This window comes from Lacerta agilis, chromosome 2, assembly GCF_009819535.1.
Source record: "Lacerta agilis isolate rLacAgi1 chromosome 2, rLacAgi1.pri, whole genome shotgun sequence".
In the NCBI taxonomy this organism is placed as follows: Eukaryota; Metazoa; Chordata; class Lepidosauria; order Squamata; family Lacertidae; genus Lacerta; species Lacerta agilis.
The window spans coordinates 53,238,981-53,257,566 of record NC_046313.1 but is presented as its reverse complement, the minus strand read 5'-3'; the positions used below and the strand labels follow the sequence as shown (position 1 = coordinate 53,257,566).

The window sequence follows — 18,586 nt, the reverse complement described above, 5'->3', positions numbered from 1 at the left end:
CTGAGTGAACTTCAATGAATTTTGACTCCTAATGAGCTGTTTACACTGTCTGGATCTAAAAACAATGGATCCACCCAAGAAAATATATCACTGTAGCCAGTACCTATACAAATTGTCACATTATTTCATACATCTGGAGGGAAGTATACTTTATTATTACTCTGAACATCCAAGGTATGAGATATGGCAAAACACCCTACGGATGCCCAGAATCTGATGCTTCTGGGTACCTTAAGGATGGTTTGCTTTGTAGGAAATACTTAGCGTAGGAAGTACTTAGTCTACTTTGCAAATGTGTAATGTCTTGGTTTTAAATTGCTTAACAAATAGGTTGGTGTTTTGCCAGCCCTACCTCAACACACTGTTGTTGCCCATAGGCTGAGATCGTAACAGTGATCGGGAGGTACAATAAACAGAGGAGGGGCTGAATGTATGTAATTAGGTGAAAGATAACAACCAGAAAATGAGTATAAAGGATTACATTAGAAGAAGTAAATAAAATAAAGAAGGCCCTAGGTCAGCAAACTTTTTCAGCAGGGGGCCAGTCCACTGTCCCTCGGACTTTGTGAGGGCCAAACTATATTTTTTTGGAGGGGGGGAATGAACAAATTCCTATTCCCCACAAATAACCCAGAGATGTATTTTCAATAAAAGCACACATTCTACTCATGTCAAAACACCAGGCAATACACAAATCACCCAGAGGTGCATTTTAAATAAAAGGACACATTCTACTCATGTAAAAACACGTTGATTCCCAGACCGTCCATGGGCTGGATTGAGAAGGCAATTGGGCCGGATCCGGCCCCCGGGCCTTAGTTTGCCTACCCATGCACTAGATTTTCTCTCCCTTGGTTGCAGACGGTAAGGCATTTTGGAATGACTTAAGTTGTGTTCAGGACACTGTACACCATGCATTTTAAATAGCTGTGGGGAAACATCCTGTTCATGCCTAAGCATCTTCCACAATCAGCTGAGGACCAGATGTGACCTTGATCTGTGACTGTTCGGTATTACAAATGATGTGGTTGATTGGTCGTACAGGCTCCATAAAGAAATCAGGAATGGCTGCCAATTACCGGTAGCTGCTGAGCTAAGTTTAGAGTGCTGGTTTTGGTAAATAAAGCCCCATGCAGCTTGAGGCCAGGATATCTGAAAGATCGTCTCACCCCTTATATATCCAATCAATCACTGTACTCTGAAGGTGAGGGTCTCCTATCAGGAGTTCCACCCTGCACAATTTAGCAATCAAGCCTTTAGCTTTGTGACATTGACTTTTGGACATTCCTTGAATATTAGGCAGACGTCTCTGTTGTCTTTTCTGCACCTACCAAAGACTTTCTCTTTCAACAAGCCTTTTAAGTTGAGCTCTTTCTGAGTCTGCATCTATTAACGGAATTGTTTTAAAGATGTTTTAGATTATTATTTTTAATCACTTGTTTGCCGCCATGGACTCCTTTGGGAGGAGGAGTGGGACAGAAATTTATTCCATAAAAATAAATGACTAAATCTGTCTAGGCTTAGTAAGTGTCCCATTACACACGGTATCCTTTGGATACCATGCTTCTGAACAGGCATGCATTGGATCACACAGTTAATGATCTTTCACAATGGTCTGATTTCATGATAAATATCACTTTCACATTAAGCACAATTTAAGAAGGATGTTGATAGGCTGGAATGTGTGCAGAGAAGGGCAACCAAGATGATCAAGGCTCTGGAAATGAAACCTTATGAGGAACAGTTGATGGAGTTGGGTATGTTTAGCCTGGATAAGAGGAGACTGAGAAGAGATATGATAGCTGTCTTCAAATATCTAAATGGCTGTCACATGGAAGATGGTACAAGCTTGTTTTCTCCTGCTCTGGAGGGTAGGACCTGAACCAGTGGATATGAGTTACAAGAAATGAGATTCCGACTAAACTTCAGGAAGAACCTTCTGACAGTAAGAGCTCTTCCAAGGTGGAACGGACTCCCATGGGAGGTTATGGGCTCTCCTTCCTTGGAGGTTTTTAAGCAGAGGTTAGATTGCCATCTGTCCTGGCTACTTTAGTTGAGATTCCTGCATTGTAGGGGGTTGGACTAGATGACCCTCAGGGTCCCTTCCAACTCCACAGTTCTATGACTCTATGATTCTAACTGAAGTCCACAACATCTGGAGGTTGAGGAAGGCTGTTCCCCAAAAAAGTTTTAAGCTATCAAACCACTATTTCCAACAGAACATCTTAACTAAAGTTATGAAAACTGCCAGGTGATGAATCACTTTAAACTATTTTTAAAGGACATCTACGCAAATGATATTTATAGTTTATGCCATCTTATCTGTTCGGCATGCCTTTCGTGTTAGCACCTTTCTGGAATGTTGATAGGCAAAAGCACACTGGAATAGGTTCCTGCTCCATTTCATCTGGTACCCTTGCCCCTTTGGCTCTTTCCAACAGTCACCAAAGCTGTTCGCCGCAATGGAAAGTATAAGTGCCATAATGCATCTAAACACCTAGTACTGCTTAACAAGGGAAACATCCAATCTACTTGCTAACTAATGATCAAATTACACTTCGACTTGTAGTATTTATCATTTGGATTATACTGATGTAGGTGCAATGATTTACACTGCAAAGGAAGCCAGCCAGCATTAGGCTACTATTAGGATGATCTTTGGGTTAGAATTAGGAACACTGTAGATTTTTACGAGTTAATATAATGTGGGGGTGGTGGTTTAGGATTAGAAATTACACATTTGTTAATGGTCATCTGTAGAGCTTCTGACAGAAAGTATGGCAAACTGAGGTTGAGGTCGGAATAATACAGGCATAGGCAAACTCGGCCCTCCAGATGTTTTGGGACTACATCTCCCATCATCCCTAGCTAACAGGACCAGTGGTCAGGGATGATGGGAGTTGTAGTCCCAAAACATCTGGAGGGCCGAGTTTGCCTATGTCTGGAATAATACAACACAGTCATGCTGGCCACATGACCCGGCCAATAAAGCGAGATGAGCACCGCAACCCCAGAGACATCCGCGAATGGACCTAATGGTCAGGGGTCCCTTTACCTTTACCTATAGCACCTGGAAGAGTTGAGTATCACAGGGATTGCTAAATTATTGGTTAGAACCCAACAGTGGATTATGAGACCCGTGGACTGAACACTTCCTCCTATGAAGGAGGGGAGAGGAATAAACAGTGACAAAACTCACCATCAATAACAGTAAGCCAGTAGTTACCAACAGACGTTTATGTTGTTTAAATCCAACTTCTCTCAAAAGGACTTAAATTGTGCATAGGATTGTAGCATTGCTAATGGATTCGTAGCTCCCAGCATTGACAATGCCACTACAGCGTGTGATGCAATGGTTAGAGCTATCAGACTAGGACCCTGGAGGTCAGGGTTCAAATCCTCACTCACCGTGTACATCACTGGGTGACACTGGGCCAGTCACTGCCTCTCAGCTTAACCCACCTCACAGGGTTATTGTGGGGATAAAATTGGGGAGTGCATGTCAGCCACCTTGATTGCATTCGAGGAACGGTGGAATATAAATGTGGTTTTATAGAAAGGTGGGATATAAGTAAGACATATGTAGTTGGTTGCGTTCAAATGCTGAGGCAGCAAAAATCAGGACCTGCAGGCCACAATCTGCTCACCAAGGTTAAGTACCCTGCCCCCATATGGTTTGCTACCATGTGCCCATTTTCTGGGCTCTGAACTGGGAAAAATAGTTCCCATTTGCCTGGGAGAATCAGTGGACAAAGGAAGGTTAAGCCTTCGGTTGTCCCTCTAACTAATCTCCCCCTGCAAGTTCCAATCTACTTCTGCATTGCTATTATCTTGTCAAATGTGGCTTTATGTTCCATGTTTGCCAAGATTAACACAAAGTTGTGGCGACTGTTATATTACAGTGTTAGAATCCATAGCAGACTTGGAACAAAGTCAGCTGGTGACATTTTATCCTCATCTGAAACTCTTACATTCACAGTGCCTGCTGGTTAAGACCTCTCCCACTTCTTTGTCATTACTCTGTAACAATCACCCAGGAAGGAAACATTAGCCAGCACAATAATTTCTCCATGGAGTCTCACGATGTCTGGGAAACCTAAATATAGTGAGAGCTGACTGCTTTTCAACAGTCTTCTCTCGCCTCCAAGGGAGAAGGATGTAGCTCTCTCCAACACCACAAAGACTCCCAACCTGAGTTAGCTGTCGCAGGGTGCGTGTGTCTCCTTTCTCCTGAGATTGAACTAGACCTGGATCAAAGTTGCAAAGCCAGTGGCTAACTTTAGCGCCCATAGAAAGGTCTGGTTAATTGCGGGGAAATACTGAGTTAGGGAAAGAGAATGAAAATCAATGGCAAAACTATAACCTGGTTGCTAGGAATCCTACTTCACTTCTTGCAGACTTTTCTAAAGGCTAGAAACAAATTTGTCTTATTCCAAAATTCAGATTGGCTTGTAAAATGCTTGATTATTTTATGGAGGGGAGAGGTGATGATGGGGAAGGAAATAACTCCTGTCTCTACCCAGAGACAGGCCACTCCTGCATTCCACATGTATAAATCTAAAGTGACAAATGTGGTACCATCTTTTCCAACTAATGTTTAATATTACACAAGCTTATTACACTTGTGCCTTTTAGAGTGCAAGTGTAAAATCTGATCTGTTGGACTTGCCCATTAGCTTAGCAACAGTTTGTAAAGACAGATGCACAAGTTATGGTCAAAGAAGCATGGACTATGCATCTACTATTTCACTGCCACATGGAAAGAAATAATGCATTCTGCAATAAGAACAGCAATAAGACCCAGATCTTATTTGCTGCCTCTAGACACTCCTCTAGCTTAACTTCTGGCTGTTCTCTACGTGGCTGATTGCAAATGAAACTAACTTCAGTTTATTTTCATATTTATCTCCCACCTGTTAGTCCCTATTTTATTTTTGATTATTTGATTCAAAGTCAGATCTCTATTCAGGTTTTTTACATCCCTACTAAGGGACCTGTCCAAGTCTTTTTTTTTTCTCCCTTGCTCCGAAGTTACCGGTAAATTTTCCATAGTCAGGTCTTCCTCTTCCCTGTTTTTCAAAGCAATATAACAGCTCTTGATAGGTATAATTAAATCATATATTGATGCTCTGATTATTCTACTGCTTTAATATTAAATATAAAAACTTGCAGGAGGGGGGCATTATCCAGCTAAAGTTAAGTACTTTTTAAAGGTTCATTAATTTCAAATGGGAAAGTGAACCATGTGCTTCAATGCCTCATAGTCAAATTAAGAGGATTTAAACAGGTTTAATTTGGGGTAGAACAGGTCTTAGAAATTCAGGTGGTGAGGTGTGTGTGTTGGGGAGCTGTGTTTTTTAAAAGATACCATCAAAAAAGCACTCGTCCTGATTTCTATGAGCTTTACGCAGATAAACTTTCACCAGTTGATTATTTTAGGAAATAATCCTTATTACGGAGGAAGTCCCACCTAAACAAGATTAATCCACCAGGGTTACAACCACTAGTGTTCCAGGCACCGTTTCGTAATCTTTCACTACAACACAAAATGCCTTAGGAAAAACAACAGAAGATTATATACATTCATTTTTAAATAGTGGTGTAGCACAGAGCTATTTCTCCCCCCACCCCACACCCCAGAGCATAATTATTTCTACAGTATAAAATAGGACAACTTCAAATATATACACATATTTATTTAGCAAGTCTGCCACTGAAAAGAATGCCCAGATCATAGTACTTATTTCATACCTGGGAAGCATCTTTCTCTCTTAAGCAAGCTCCACTTTTCGGAATCTCTATAAACTCCTGTTAGGAGGACCAGCTGCCAACCCAGGTTAATAATAGAAATGAACCACATTCATCCAGAACCACAAGACTGTCAGGTGACAGACCGAGAGGACTGAATTTAACTGAAACAAAAGACGTTCCATGCTGTAGCACGAAAAGTAGGGGGGACGGGGGGACGGGCGGACACGAGGACGAGGAGGGCAGCCTTAATCTTAAAAGGCAGGATTAGAAAAAGAGAGGAAAGGGGGAAAACCCTTGAAGAAAAGAAACAGGTCCCCGAAGCAGAATCCGCATGTTTGCCCAAGGATCCACATATGAACGCTGCCTTATAGTTTCATAACAGGGACCCCGCCTTTCCATTCTGTTGATCAGTCCAGAATTTTACTACAGCAAACACTGCCTGTTTTTCCCAGCTCCTTTGTTTCCTCGGGGGGTATTACTGCAGAGGACAGAAGATCAATCTAATTCATCAGCGAGCTAAGTGCCCCCTTGGCAGCCAATGCAGACTGTACATGCCAGTTTAATCTATCCTCCTCCTTTCGCGAAACCGATATGGGTTGAGCCTCGTGACCAGGGTCTCCTGGCAGCTGCGGCTGCAATTCCGCACCTCCGTGGTCCACGCTTGTCAGAATTCAGACTGATCGAAGGGAGAAAGACAACAAAGCAGTCTCCTCTCTCGCGACCTCCCTCCTTTCCCCTCCTCTCATTTTCTACATTCCTTGGAGCTGCAGGATGCCTGTGTTTCAACCCTTGCTGACAAGCTCAGCCAGATGAGTGGAAAAGCAAGCCCTAATAGCCATCATGTGACCCGGAGCTGTCAGTATATGCCACCTGGATCTGCAATGAGCTTGCCAGCCAATCCCGGCTCTGCCTTGGATACATGCATGCAGATTTCACCATGAAAATAAGGCCATTAACCCATGTGGGGCTCTTGTTTGGGTGTCTGATTTATTATTTAGCACAAGTGGGGAAACTCTGCTTCTGATTATGCCTCCTTCTTCAAAGCTCCGGCACAGACCAGTGCAGCATGCCAGAAAATTTCAATTTAAAGATTTATTATTTTTCTCTCCCATGAAATCTTCACCCTCCGGCCCTCCCCAGCCTGGATCTTCTATAGGAACAAAGGAGGCACTGTTTGCTCTCTAAAGGCTCATTAATATTACAAGTGAAACCCCAGAAACTGCAACACACACACACACACACACACACACACAATTGGATAGCAATGTACAGCTGAAGACCCACTTAGAAATTGTGCCCAGCTTCCTTGCTGTAAACAAGGTTTCATAACTGCTCTTAGGGCAAAACACAAAGATAGAAGGAGGGCTGTTCTAGGAATGAAAATCAAATCTTTTAGGGTTTGACTTAAAATCTTGGATGGAAGGAAAAGCGCAAGCCATGGGGTCCTGTGTGCTTGGCGGTGCAATCCAACACACACCTGTCTACAAAGAACTAAGTCCTATTGAGTTCAATGGAGTTCACTCCAATTAAGTAGGTGCCTATGGGATTGCAGCCACAAAGGTGGTATAGCCTATCTTTCCCAACCCTCTTTCACATTTCCTTAACTATGTATAATTTCAAGAGACAACGTGAAAAGGATAACGTGAGTAAAAGTACCAGTAGTAATTCAGGATTGCTGGTTTTTCAAAGCTTGAAACGAGAGATTGTAAACAAAACTCTGTCTTTTAAATATATACATAATTACATTGTCAGAAGAAAAATCAACCATATGCTTTAATACAAACTGCCTCCTTAAAACACCCCAAAAATATTAGTAAACATCTAATGGGGAGAATTAAAGACATAATTAATCTGACATCTGTTTTCAGAAACATATTTATCTAATAGGGTTAAAGTACAATAAAACAGAGAAAGAAATTTAAAAAAAATTTAAATGGCCATTCCCCCCCCCCAAAAAAGGTATTCAGTAAAATGTCATTTTCTGTGAGAAGCCCTCCTTAACTTTTTACACATTATGGGACGGAATTTCCCAGGAGTCTAACACATTTTAAATTCACTTCACCAGTAGTTTTCCATCTGAGAACTCTGTGTGTATTTGCATTATGCCATTGATGCAGTCCTGAAGTCTTAAGATTCCACTTTGAGGGATTTCCTAAGTCCTTTTGTGAATTCCACTGAAGAACAGCAAGTGCCTCCAGAGAAGCCACATGGCCCAGGCTCCAAAGAACCATGCAATTAGTTTCTCACACAGTACTGGGTTTTGGGCATATCAAATAGCTCTCCCCACCATGCCATATGCCAAAGCACTATTTGTTTGCTTCAGAGTTTTTATACTCTACCCTTCCTCCAGACTGGAGCACAGGCAAGCATGCCGCCTTGCTCCCGCGACTGAGGGGGTCGGGGCTGCATGACGTAATCACACTGTGCGCACACACTGTGGGGCATGCTGACATCAAGCACGCATGCTACAGGGCATGATAACATGTTGTGTGCACACTCTGCAGCTTGTGCACATGACATAAGCATGCCCCGCAGTGTGTGCGCACAGCTGCCACAGAATTTTGGGGGGACAATACTCGCTCCTTTAAATATTGGGGGGGGGGGCTTGGATCCCTGTTTTCCCCTCCCCCCATGGCGCCTATGAGCACAGGGCAGATTACAGCACAACATACAATATAGGCTGCGTTCCGTCAACCTTCTTTGGTTTCACCAATTTTTCCTTGCCTGATAATTTCCAAGTGTTATGTGATCTTTCACACAATGTAAAAACCACTTCTGGAAAACTAGTGAAAGTTTAGTGCTCATTTCAATGTTATTTGCTCCCTCTCTCTCTCTCTCTCTCTCTCTCACACACACACACACACACACACTTTCTTCAACCCTGTTAACCAGGAAAATGGCGGGAGATTTGCTGTGTAATTTCACACGACAAAAACTGGGGTGGTATTCCAGCATACAGTCCTTTCCTGCCATGTAAAATTTAGCAAAATATGACAGCATATTGACCACAAAGCCACAACACAACAGGTAATACAATGCAAAAGAAACGACAGAATCTGGGATAGAAGTGCTAGCACTATAACCTGGAAAACACAATAATTTCCACATCTGAATGCAACCATAAACAGCAATATAGAACGAAACAGAATAAAATTATGCAATTATTATTATTATTATTATTATTATTATTATTATTATTATTATTATTATTATTTTAAAAGCAACACTAAGCCTAAGCTCCAGATATCATCAACATAATCAAGTTTTTAAAAAAGAGACCTGGACAAATACAATTTCGCCTGTCGTATAAATCTAGGCCACATTCCCACCATACATTTAAAGCACTATGAACTGTAGAATTGGAAGGGAACACGAGGGTCATCTAACCCCTTGCTCTGCAATGCAGGAATCTTTTGCCCAACATGGGTCTTGAGTTGAACCCATGACCCTGAAATTAAGAGTCTCGTGGTCTATGGACTGTGATATCAATGATACCACTTTGAACAGTTATGGCTTCCCCAAATGACTTCTGAGAGCTTTAGTTTGTAAAGGATGCTCAGAGCTGTTAGGAGCCCTAGTTCCCCTCACAGAACTACAGTTCCCAGAGTTCTCTGGCCTGACTCAGCAAGGCTCATTCTTAACAGGCGCAATGCTGCCAAAGGTTAGAAATGTTTAATTCCCAATGAAATCAGTGGCAAACAGAAGTGTTTAACTTTGGGCTGCATTCTGTTAGGAAGGAAAACAAGCACAGCCTATATTCAGCGACACCCGGCCTAATTGCTAGAACGAAACCCATGTTATCTGTGAGCATGCATCTTGCCCTCAAAAGATTAATGATGTCAAAAGTGACCTTTTCTCCAGGGAGCAATGTAATGGTGAGACGTTACTGAGCCCAGTACATTATGTAAATATTTATTTACAGGAGTAAGTTTCCATATTACCTCACTTCAACACGCATAGACATAAAAGAGCTTTTTTTAAAAAATCCAAAACACAACTGCTATCTAGTAAGTGACCAGGAAACTATGTGAATGGATTTCTGCTAAAGCCTTAGGGAATGAAGACCAACCTCAACAAAATGTAAACAGAGTAGCTGACAGCAGAAAAGATGCAAAGGACATGCAATTGTCCCAAAGAGTCTCCCAAATACCTAAAATAAGCTATGTGTTCTACCTGAACTTGGCAGCTCAATGGCCTTGCCCTATTCTGCAATCCCCAAAAGTTCAAAAGGCAGTACTGAGAAAGGTTGAAACTGAGTTATTTTCCTATCTCACAAGTCATCATTGGTGGATGCTAGAGAAGATACAGCTTTCTTTAAAGGTGTGTCGCTTAATGCTGCATTTGTAAGTCAAAGATAGCTAATCTAAAAATAAACTAGCCAAGAAAGAATCTGATATAAAGTTAAGCCACATTGCAGCGCCAGTGTTTGTTTTGTATCCAGTTCCCAATTGCAATCTATTATAAATAGACACCAAACAAGCCTACATAATACCAACTGGTACTGCAAGACAACAGAGCATTTTCCCCCCCAGTCGAACAGTTATTTTATTGTGCACCCCCCCCCAGCTATTCAGGGAGCTGAATAATCTTTCCCCAGAGCTATTAAAATGAAAGTGTGAATAGTACAGTGTTGTGTGCCTTTAACAGAAAGATTTTTGGGAAGGAAAAATACTAGCGCAAAATTCCTCTTGGGTCATTCTTGTTGAGGTTGCTATCTGTGCATCTCACAATGACAGGTAAGAGGGATGCCTTGCCTATCTCAAGATCAGATCCAGATATGTCTTGTTACATTTTCAAAGAGTATGCTCATTTTTCTTTGCGAGTTGGTTCTGTGTACAATTCAGGTGACTCTGCTTTAACTCATTGCTTGCCCTTCTGTTTTCATTTCCTAACCCGTTTTACCAGACAACAGTCACGCTGCTGGTAAAAATCAAATAAAATAAATATTTTGTTGAGAAACAATGGCAAAAGTGGACCAAATGAAGATGCAGACATAGGTCCTTATAGTAAGGGCCACTGATATGGCTCACCTGGCCCTCATTTGCACAAACTACTATTCATGTTTGCATGAGCAACAATTTGCATAAATGAGTAAGTGGGGAGGCCAACGACGCCACCTCTTGATCAGAACAGAGGTTTATTTAACCCAGGGGGTGGCACTGAGTGGATTTGTCTTCTATTACTAGAATCCCAAAATCTATCAACTCCAGCCAGGTGCAAATGACATATAACTAAATTTTTTAAAAACAAAAACAAACAATGAGTATGCCTCCGAGTATATTATGAACCTAAGAATTTGTTTTCAGCAGCAGAACTGAACCGGGCAAACATCTGATAGTGGCTTTCCATCCATCCTGCTCCAAGGAAAAAGTTTTCATCTATTGATCCTGTGACAAGGAAAGAGGAGAGTACTTGTACTTTCTTTCCAAGACTGTTTTGATGACCTGAGGCAGAGAGGGGGAATCCAGAGGCTTCCCTTTTGTTTTATTAACTCGGCCTGCTGAGATCATTGTAAGTATGTGCCTCTTTGTGGACAAGCATCTGTGCTTGTGCATTTCCCTGGGAATTGAAGGTGCGTATGGAATGGACATGAAACTGAGACGTGAGTGTGAAAATGTGCTCATGTTTGTGCCTGAAGAAATGCATGAGAAACATGCAATACTGGAGAAACGGGACCTTCTTGGTGGTGGTGCCCGAGTTATGGAAATCTGCCATTCTGTCACAGTGATTACTTTTATGAAGCATCTTAAAAACACATCTCTTCATTTTAAGGCAGTGGTAAAGTGGAGAGGGAAATGCTGGCGAATGCAACTTTGGGACCTTTTTTTTTTACAGAGCAGGAACAACAAAGCCATCCACTGGAAAACCAGGGTAACTTGACAGTCCTTGATGCCTTTAAGTAATAAAAAGGCCTTCACATTTTTCTGTGATAGATTAGCATGGGAGGAAGTCAGAATATGTGGGAAATAATCAGAGGCTAGATTCTTCTTCCCTTTTATTTGATGGTGTTCCTATTTTAGGCTAGCATCTTAAATAGTAACACTTATTTGCTATATATCTAATTCACAGCTAAAGGCTAGTGTCAGATGTGTTTTCCGAGTGGCAGCAATAGCCTCCAGGCAGCATTGACGCTGCCACTTGCCAAGAGGAAGAGGGCAGAGACTGTGGGTGAAGGACTAAGCTGGTGTAGCGGCAGAGCCAATGTGGTGCGCCCTCTGTTGCACCTGTGTGACTCCAATCTCACTGCTGACTTGCACCTCCCCCTGCTAAGCAGTAGTGATACCCTAGAAGGAGCTCCCCCCAGGTAAGTCACTTCTGTGTGTTTCACAGGTTGAATCTATGCAGTGAGAAGTAAACATCACTGATTTCAACAGGGCAGGAGTCTTACAGGAAACTATGCTTAGGGTGGCTGTCATGCTGATCCTAATAAGTTGGGTACTGTGTATTACAATGGGTTGCGGAGTGTATGTATATGCGGAGGAATCAATACTGCTGACTACATTTTTGGACTCTTCTTGGGGGCACATCTATAAGCTCCTGCAGTACAGAATTTACCACCCCACCACTGCAGGTAGGATTGGGAAAGTCGCATAGCTGATAGTTCCCTGTGGTTGCCACTCTGTGGTGACACAGAGGACTCTCTCCTTCACCCTCAGGGTGTGAAATCTTCCTTAAAGCACTGTGCATTCAGTGTAAAAGCATCACAAAAGACGTACACCCATGGAGCCCAAACCATTCAGCAGAGGTGGTCAGAACTGGAGAGCCAACCTGTTTACAGAGGGATAATTTTACACACCCTGCAGCACAAGATTTGATCACTAATCAAATCTTACATAGAAAATTGCCTTTCCTCCGAAAGTGATCTGGCTTAATGGAAGCCTGTGAGCTCTCCTTGGCTGTAATCTCTACCCATATAATTGATTAAAGGGACTGCACTTGTGACTGGGTGATAATTGAGAAGCAAATCAATCTCCAGACAAGTATTTGTCAGTCAGATTTGGAAAGAGACAGTTACAGAGTGTTGGTAAGTTGACACTATTAGAAGCACAGAATATGATGCTAGCTCTTACATTTCAACCAGTACCACCAAACAAGAAGCAATATTGATGTCATTACTGTTGCTGTTGCTGCTGCTGCTGCTGCTGCTACTACTACTACTACTACTACTAATAATAATAATAACAATTCTCAACTAAAAATTGCCATTTTAAAAATGACTGTGGACATCAGTTGCCTACTCTGTTAAGTCGCTGGGATGTAAATTGCCTGGAGACATTTTAGGTAAGAAGTGGCTTAAGTCTAAATTACACCACCACCCCACAGGTTTACCAAGCTGCAAAGGCATAAGGAAAGAGCAGCTGGAAAACAAGCCAAGCTTTGGAGATGCAAGTCATGGTTTGTCTGATCGTCTGTGGGCCAACTTGTGGTTAGCTAAACAAACCATCTCCATAGCTTAGCTTTATGGCCAGGCCACTCATCTCTCAAAAAGCACCATCAACTTCAGCTTTATTGTTAAAGTTGTGGTTTCTCCCTGAAGTTGAAAGCATTGTTCAATACAAATTGGAAAGAAACACCATCTTAAAGTCTTTTCTCATCAAGTCTGGCACAATATACCCGGTAGATTATACACGTCCAAGCAAGTCTATGCTGTGCTCTTCAATTTTAAAAGCAACGATTAATGGAAGGTGGGGTTTGAGTATATGCTGAAGATATATACAGCATAGTTCATTGAAAGTATCCAACTAATAAAAGTGTATTGTTATCCTACTAAGGTTAATCAAGACTTACTTTTACGTAAACACACCCCACATTCTCTTCATAACCAGAAGCAGACACAAGTCAAGGACTAAGGTGGGTATGTCAATCTTGAGCCATGTTAATTGGATGTGTTTTGTTAAAATGTCCTTTTCGCCTTAAGGTACATATATGATGATGTAGCGTCATATCCTCTATTCTTCTACACATTTACAGCTCTCACTTTCCTTAGGCATGTATTTATGCAAATAAACATAACAAGCTGATTTGAATACTCAATTCTTGGCCCATCGAACCACATTTTAACAATTGCGAATGGTCAATGGGATGGGACAGTCCTTCCTTGCCCCTCATCTTGGCTCCTTCCTCCTGCAGTTTGCTGTTACATCCGAGACAGTGAACTGTGGTTTAATGCCTATTTACTAACCAATATCTTAAACTACAGCTTGAACTTTGTTTAAGATCCTGGTTGCTAAAACTGGCATCTACCTAAAATTCCCTGTTTCAGGTGCAATGAAACCAGATGTTTAATTCAATCAGGATGTAAGCACCAAAGGAGGGAGAAGGCAAGTGAAACGGAGGGGTGAAGAGGCAGCGTGTGGTCCCATTGCTTCAAATGGTTGCTAAATTACAGCCTAGTAAGCCAGGATCTGGGCACCCAAGTGTATGAACCAAGTGCTCTCCTGTATAGTTGGCAGTTGTTTTCATGATTAAACAGCCGGTTCTTTTTCCAGATGCTTTGGTCATGGTTGTTTTTTTAACAGTTGCCTCCCAAATTGTTTATCTTTGTGTGTGGTCAAAGAAAATACACGGTGAAAACCAGGCCACAATTCACTGACTGAGGACTGAGATGAAAGTTATTGATAGCCTCCACTGAAAAAGCTGGTGTTTTTCTTCTACAGTGGTACCTCGGGTTACGAACTTAATTCGTTCCGGAAGTCCGTTCTTAACCCGAAGCGTTCTTAGCCTAAGGCGCCCATTCCCTACACAGGCCTCCCGCGGCCCCGGAAGTGGATTACGTTTGTATCCCGGGGCAAAGTTCACAGCCCGGAGCACCTGCTTCCAGGTTTGCGGAGTCCGTGACCCGAAGCGTTAGTAAGTAGGGTGGTTCATAACACAAGGTACCACTGTAGACTATCTGAACACTAACAGTTGCAAATTAAGTTTTGCAAGTCCTGCAGAATGGTCTTCAGGGCTGGGCGGAAAGCAAAAAAAAAAAAGCAACAATCCAGCCCCTGTGTACCACAACTGTCAGAAATGCATAGGAACATGCATTTTATCAAGTCAGCCCACTGCTCCATTAGGTCAGTGGCTCTCTAGGGCAGGGAGATGGGGAACCAGATGTTGTTGGACTCCCAATTCCCATCAGGCCCAGACAAGATGGCAATAATCAGGGATGGTGGAAGCTAGAGTCCAGAAATATTTGGAGGGTTGCAGTTTCCTCACTTCTGCTCTAGTGTTTCAGATAAGTCTTTTCCAACCCTAGCTGCAGTTGTCAGGGACTGAAGCTGGAACCTTTGGCATGCAACGTTTGTGCTCTGCTGTTAAGCTAGAGCCTTCCACTCTTTTAAACCACACTGGAGACAAGGCATAAGTTCCCACAAGCCCACACTTAAGAGAGCCAATGCAAGGAGAATCTCTGCCGTTTGTTTCTGCTTTCATTGCCATGGTTACTGCTAGAAGGCACATAAAAACTTAAGTGTGGTACCTGTAACCATCTGGAGGAGATGCCTGAAGCCTCAGACCATATGGCTAAACCCAGCCCGCCCATCTCATCAGATTGTGAAACAGCTGCAAAAGTACAGCAACTCTTGGTTTAATTATATGGTTAGAGGCTGCAGCCAACCACCCATCTCCACTCACGTGGTTACAGATGTCACATAGTAATATTTGAAGCAACTTCAAATCTCTCGCAGTATTGCATATTGCGGAGAAAGGCAAGCAAATGGAATTCTGAATGGAATGCAAAACCCGCCACCAATTCTCTGCTACAGAGGTCTTAAATATACATTACCTCCACAGTATTTCTTTCCCAGCTGATGGCACTCGCAGAACAACAGACAAGGAAAGAGATTCTATAGGACACCAAGGGAAATATGGGGCATGATGACCACTGGTTCACTGAGCTAGTGGCTGCAGGCATATCCTTCTTCTTCTCTGGCGATACTCGTAGCCGAGTAAGATTGTCTTACATAAACACAGTTTTAACAATGAGTCCGTAAGTGACTGTGGAGGTCAATTCTGGATTGGCACGTCCTTCCACAGTGGGGACATTGGTTTCCGGGCAGGAGTTGATCACGGTATGGATTTGCCAAGCATGCCTTCCTCCTAGCACGTTTCTCCCTTGCGTCCTGAGTTCAAGTGTCTTCAAAGCCCATGACACCTTTGGTAAAGGCTGTTCTCCAACCGGAGCACTCGCAGGCCAGCGTTTCCCAGTTGTCAGTGTTTATACTACATTTTTTTAAAGATTTGCCTTGAGAGAGTCCTTAAGCCTCTTTTGTTGACCACCAGCGTTACCTAACTGGACCCAGCCATTGTGCATCAATAGGCACATCAGAGCTGGAGTGTGCATGAAAATTGTTGCATTGTCATGTGTCTGACCTGTGCATGCATCTATTTACTGTATCTTACTTTAAGAGTGCATACTTCCAGACACTGTCCTGGTGCAACCTCCTATGAACCAATGAGGATTCGCTTCAGGAACTTGAAGGTTCTTGTTTGGCTAAGGGGAGAAACCATCAAGGGCAATCTTCTCCACCTGCCTTGCCCCAACCCTGCCTGGGAGGAGGATCTGCTACTTTAGTATTTGCTCTTGCTCTCTCAACATTTTTGCGAGGAATGTTCTTTGCCTTTTTGGCAGCAACACAAATGTATTTGGTTTTTAATACTTATGAAATGCTAAGACTTTGTTTTGAATTTTTATCCCTTGTATTGTTTGCCTTTCCATGTTTATTCTTTGTAGGTCCTCTTGGAGGTGGTTTACAAAGAAAAAAAAGTGGGGGGGGGGAAGCAGCATGGTTTTTTAAATGACCCTAGTTCTGCTGGAAGTGGTGAACCATGTTTACTTTTCTGGAATCAGTTCTCTTAGGTACTAGACAGGGCAGCAAAATGGTACAGTGGGAAAGGTTCTCGGGAGTCATTTACAAGTCCCTGATACCATATACAAGAATGCTCAATGATGTGGACTTTTCTGGCATTGCTTGATTGACCTTAGGTGTTTTTTCCCCCCCTGCACTGATAAAGTTAATCAGTGGATTTGGGGCAGAGGTGGTGACTGAAGAGGAGGAGGAATTAAAAAGACAGCATTTGGTTGCCACCCAAGCTTTCAGGCACAAGGATGAAGCAAGTTGCAAGCAGGGTGCTTCCAAGGTTTACAACATGCAGCCTATGAGTCCTGGTTGACTCTGTCCCTCATGTGACTGCCTCATTAGGTGTTGATTCATTCAGTCATGAGACACAAATGAGACTTGAGCAAACAAGGATGCAAGGTCTAACCTCAAAGGAATGGCAATGCCTGTTCTGCCAGTTTATTGCATTAGGGAATACAAAAGAGGGAAATTCGGTGAATGGATTGCAACTTCAGTTGTTGCTTCAAACAAATCCCTGAAACAGCCATATCCTCTTGCCTGGAAAAACCCCTCCTCCTTTTTATTCTTGATTCGCCATTTATTAATTGATGTGCTTGAACTGCAGAGTCGGGCTTCAGGCTCTTTGGCTGCAGTCCTACACACACTTTCCTGGGAGTATGCCCCACTGAACACAGGGAGACTTACTTCTCTGCTAAAACATGCACAGGGCCACACTATTTCTTTACTATGCCCTTCACTTCCCTAAAGGCTCAAAATGTTTTATGCTATTTGACTAGGGTATAGGGGAAATAAGAGGTAACTGCACAAGCCTCCTTGACCTCAACACAACAAATGTCCCTCAGTTTTGTTGGAACTCCAAGCAGCCTTTTGCTCCCAGTTATGCAGCAAAACAAATTGCAAAGGATGTGTGAAAGATAAAAGAAGAGGACCCAGCTGCAGTTTAGGAATGTGCCGGCCTCTCCTCCCACTAAACTACTCAGGACTTAAGAGAAGCATTTGCCCAGCATTTGAACATTCTGATTGGGTCATGTGTAGTTATTCTGACTGCGCGATTAGGAAGCTCTGGATGCAGCACTTAGGAATGTTTTAGCACAGAAGTTCAGACACGCAACAGTTCCTCCGATCATACTCCTGTCAGAGCGAACCAAGATGTTAGTAAAAAAAAAAAAAAAAAACCAGAACGGTTATCAGCATCTAATCCTTTCCCCTGTAACAAATGCTAACAAAAATGGGTGCTGTGACAGTATCGCAGCATGTATACCTCTTTGCACCCATGATGCAAAGAGAGGGGAAGGGGGCTACATGATGCCCCTATTGGTCAGTGACAGCCAAGAAGCAGGCTGCCAGACTTTTCAGGTCGTGGAACTAGTCTCCAGCTATTATCAACCTTGGATCCCTATATGTTGTTGAACTACAACTCCCATCGTTCCTAGCCAGCATGGCCAGTGGTCAGGGATGATGGGAGCTGTAGAACATCTGGGGACCCAAGGTTGAGAAAGGCTAAACTGGACATTCCTGAGCTGAGCTGTAACGGCATCATTGCCAGGGAGCCCAGCTCCCACAGTAGCTTGGCTGGGGAAAATTCAGCTCTCCGGTTGTCCACTGCTGGTCTATATAAAAGATATAATAGCACAAATCGCCATCAAGCATGACAATACAGGCAGGAAGGAGAATGCCACAAGACTTCTGCACTTACCAAATGTACAAACGTGCAAAATGTTGTTGTTGTTGCAAACAAAAAACAAAAACAAAAAAACAAAACAAAACAGAAACTCCCAGGAGATGTGTAGTACAGACTGTGTGATGTGGACACCCTACTGGTGTAAATGTCAGTAACTGATCTTGCAAACAACAAACAAAACACAAGTCATCGTCTAGACTTACCCTTATCTGGTAGATGTGCAGGTGGGAAAATAAATTTAAATAACTAACTTTCCCGGACTCCAGTAACTTAATGCCATATGCCACACTAAGGTAGCAATGCTATTTAC

The 18,586-nt window shown here is 42.7% G+C and overlaps 1 protein-coding gene across 6 annotated transcripts in view; it reads right to left on the bottom strand.

Moving 5' to 3' along the window:
* The window catches only part of FNIP1 (folliculin interacting protein 1), an 88,073-nt gene that overhangs the window by 50,771 nt on the left and 18,716 nt on the right, over positions 1-18,586 (bottom strand). The window contains exon 1 of one of the 6 annotated variants that reach the window (XM_033140080.1): positions 5,752-5,951. The exons of the other annotated variants lie outside the window; for them this stretch is intronic. Coding sequence (XP_032995971.1) covers positions 5,752-5,762 — 11 coding nt within the window. The 5' untranslated portion in view covers positions 5,763-5,951. Of the gene's footprint in view, positions 1-5,751; positions 5,952-18,586 lie in introns of those variants that run through there. 6 annotated transcript variants of the gene reach the window in all.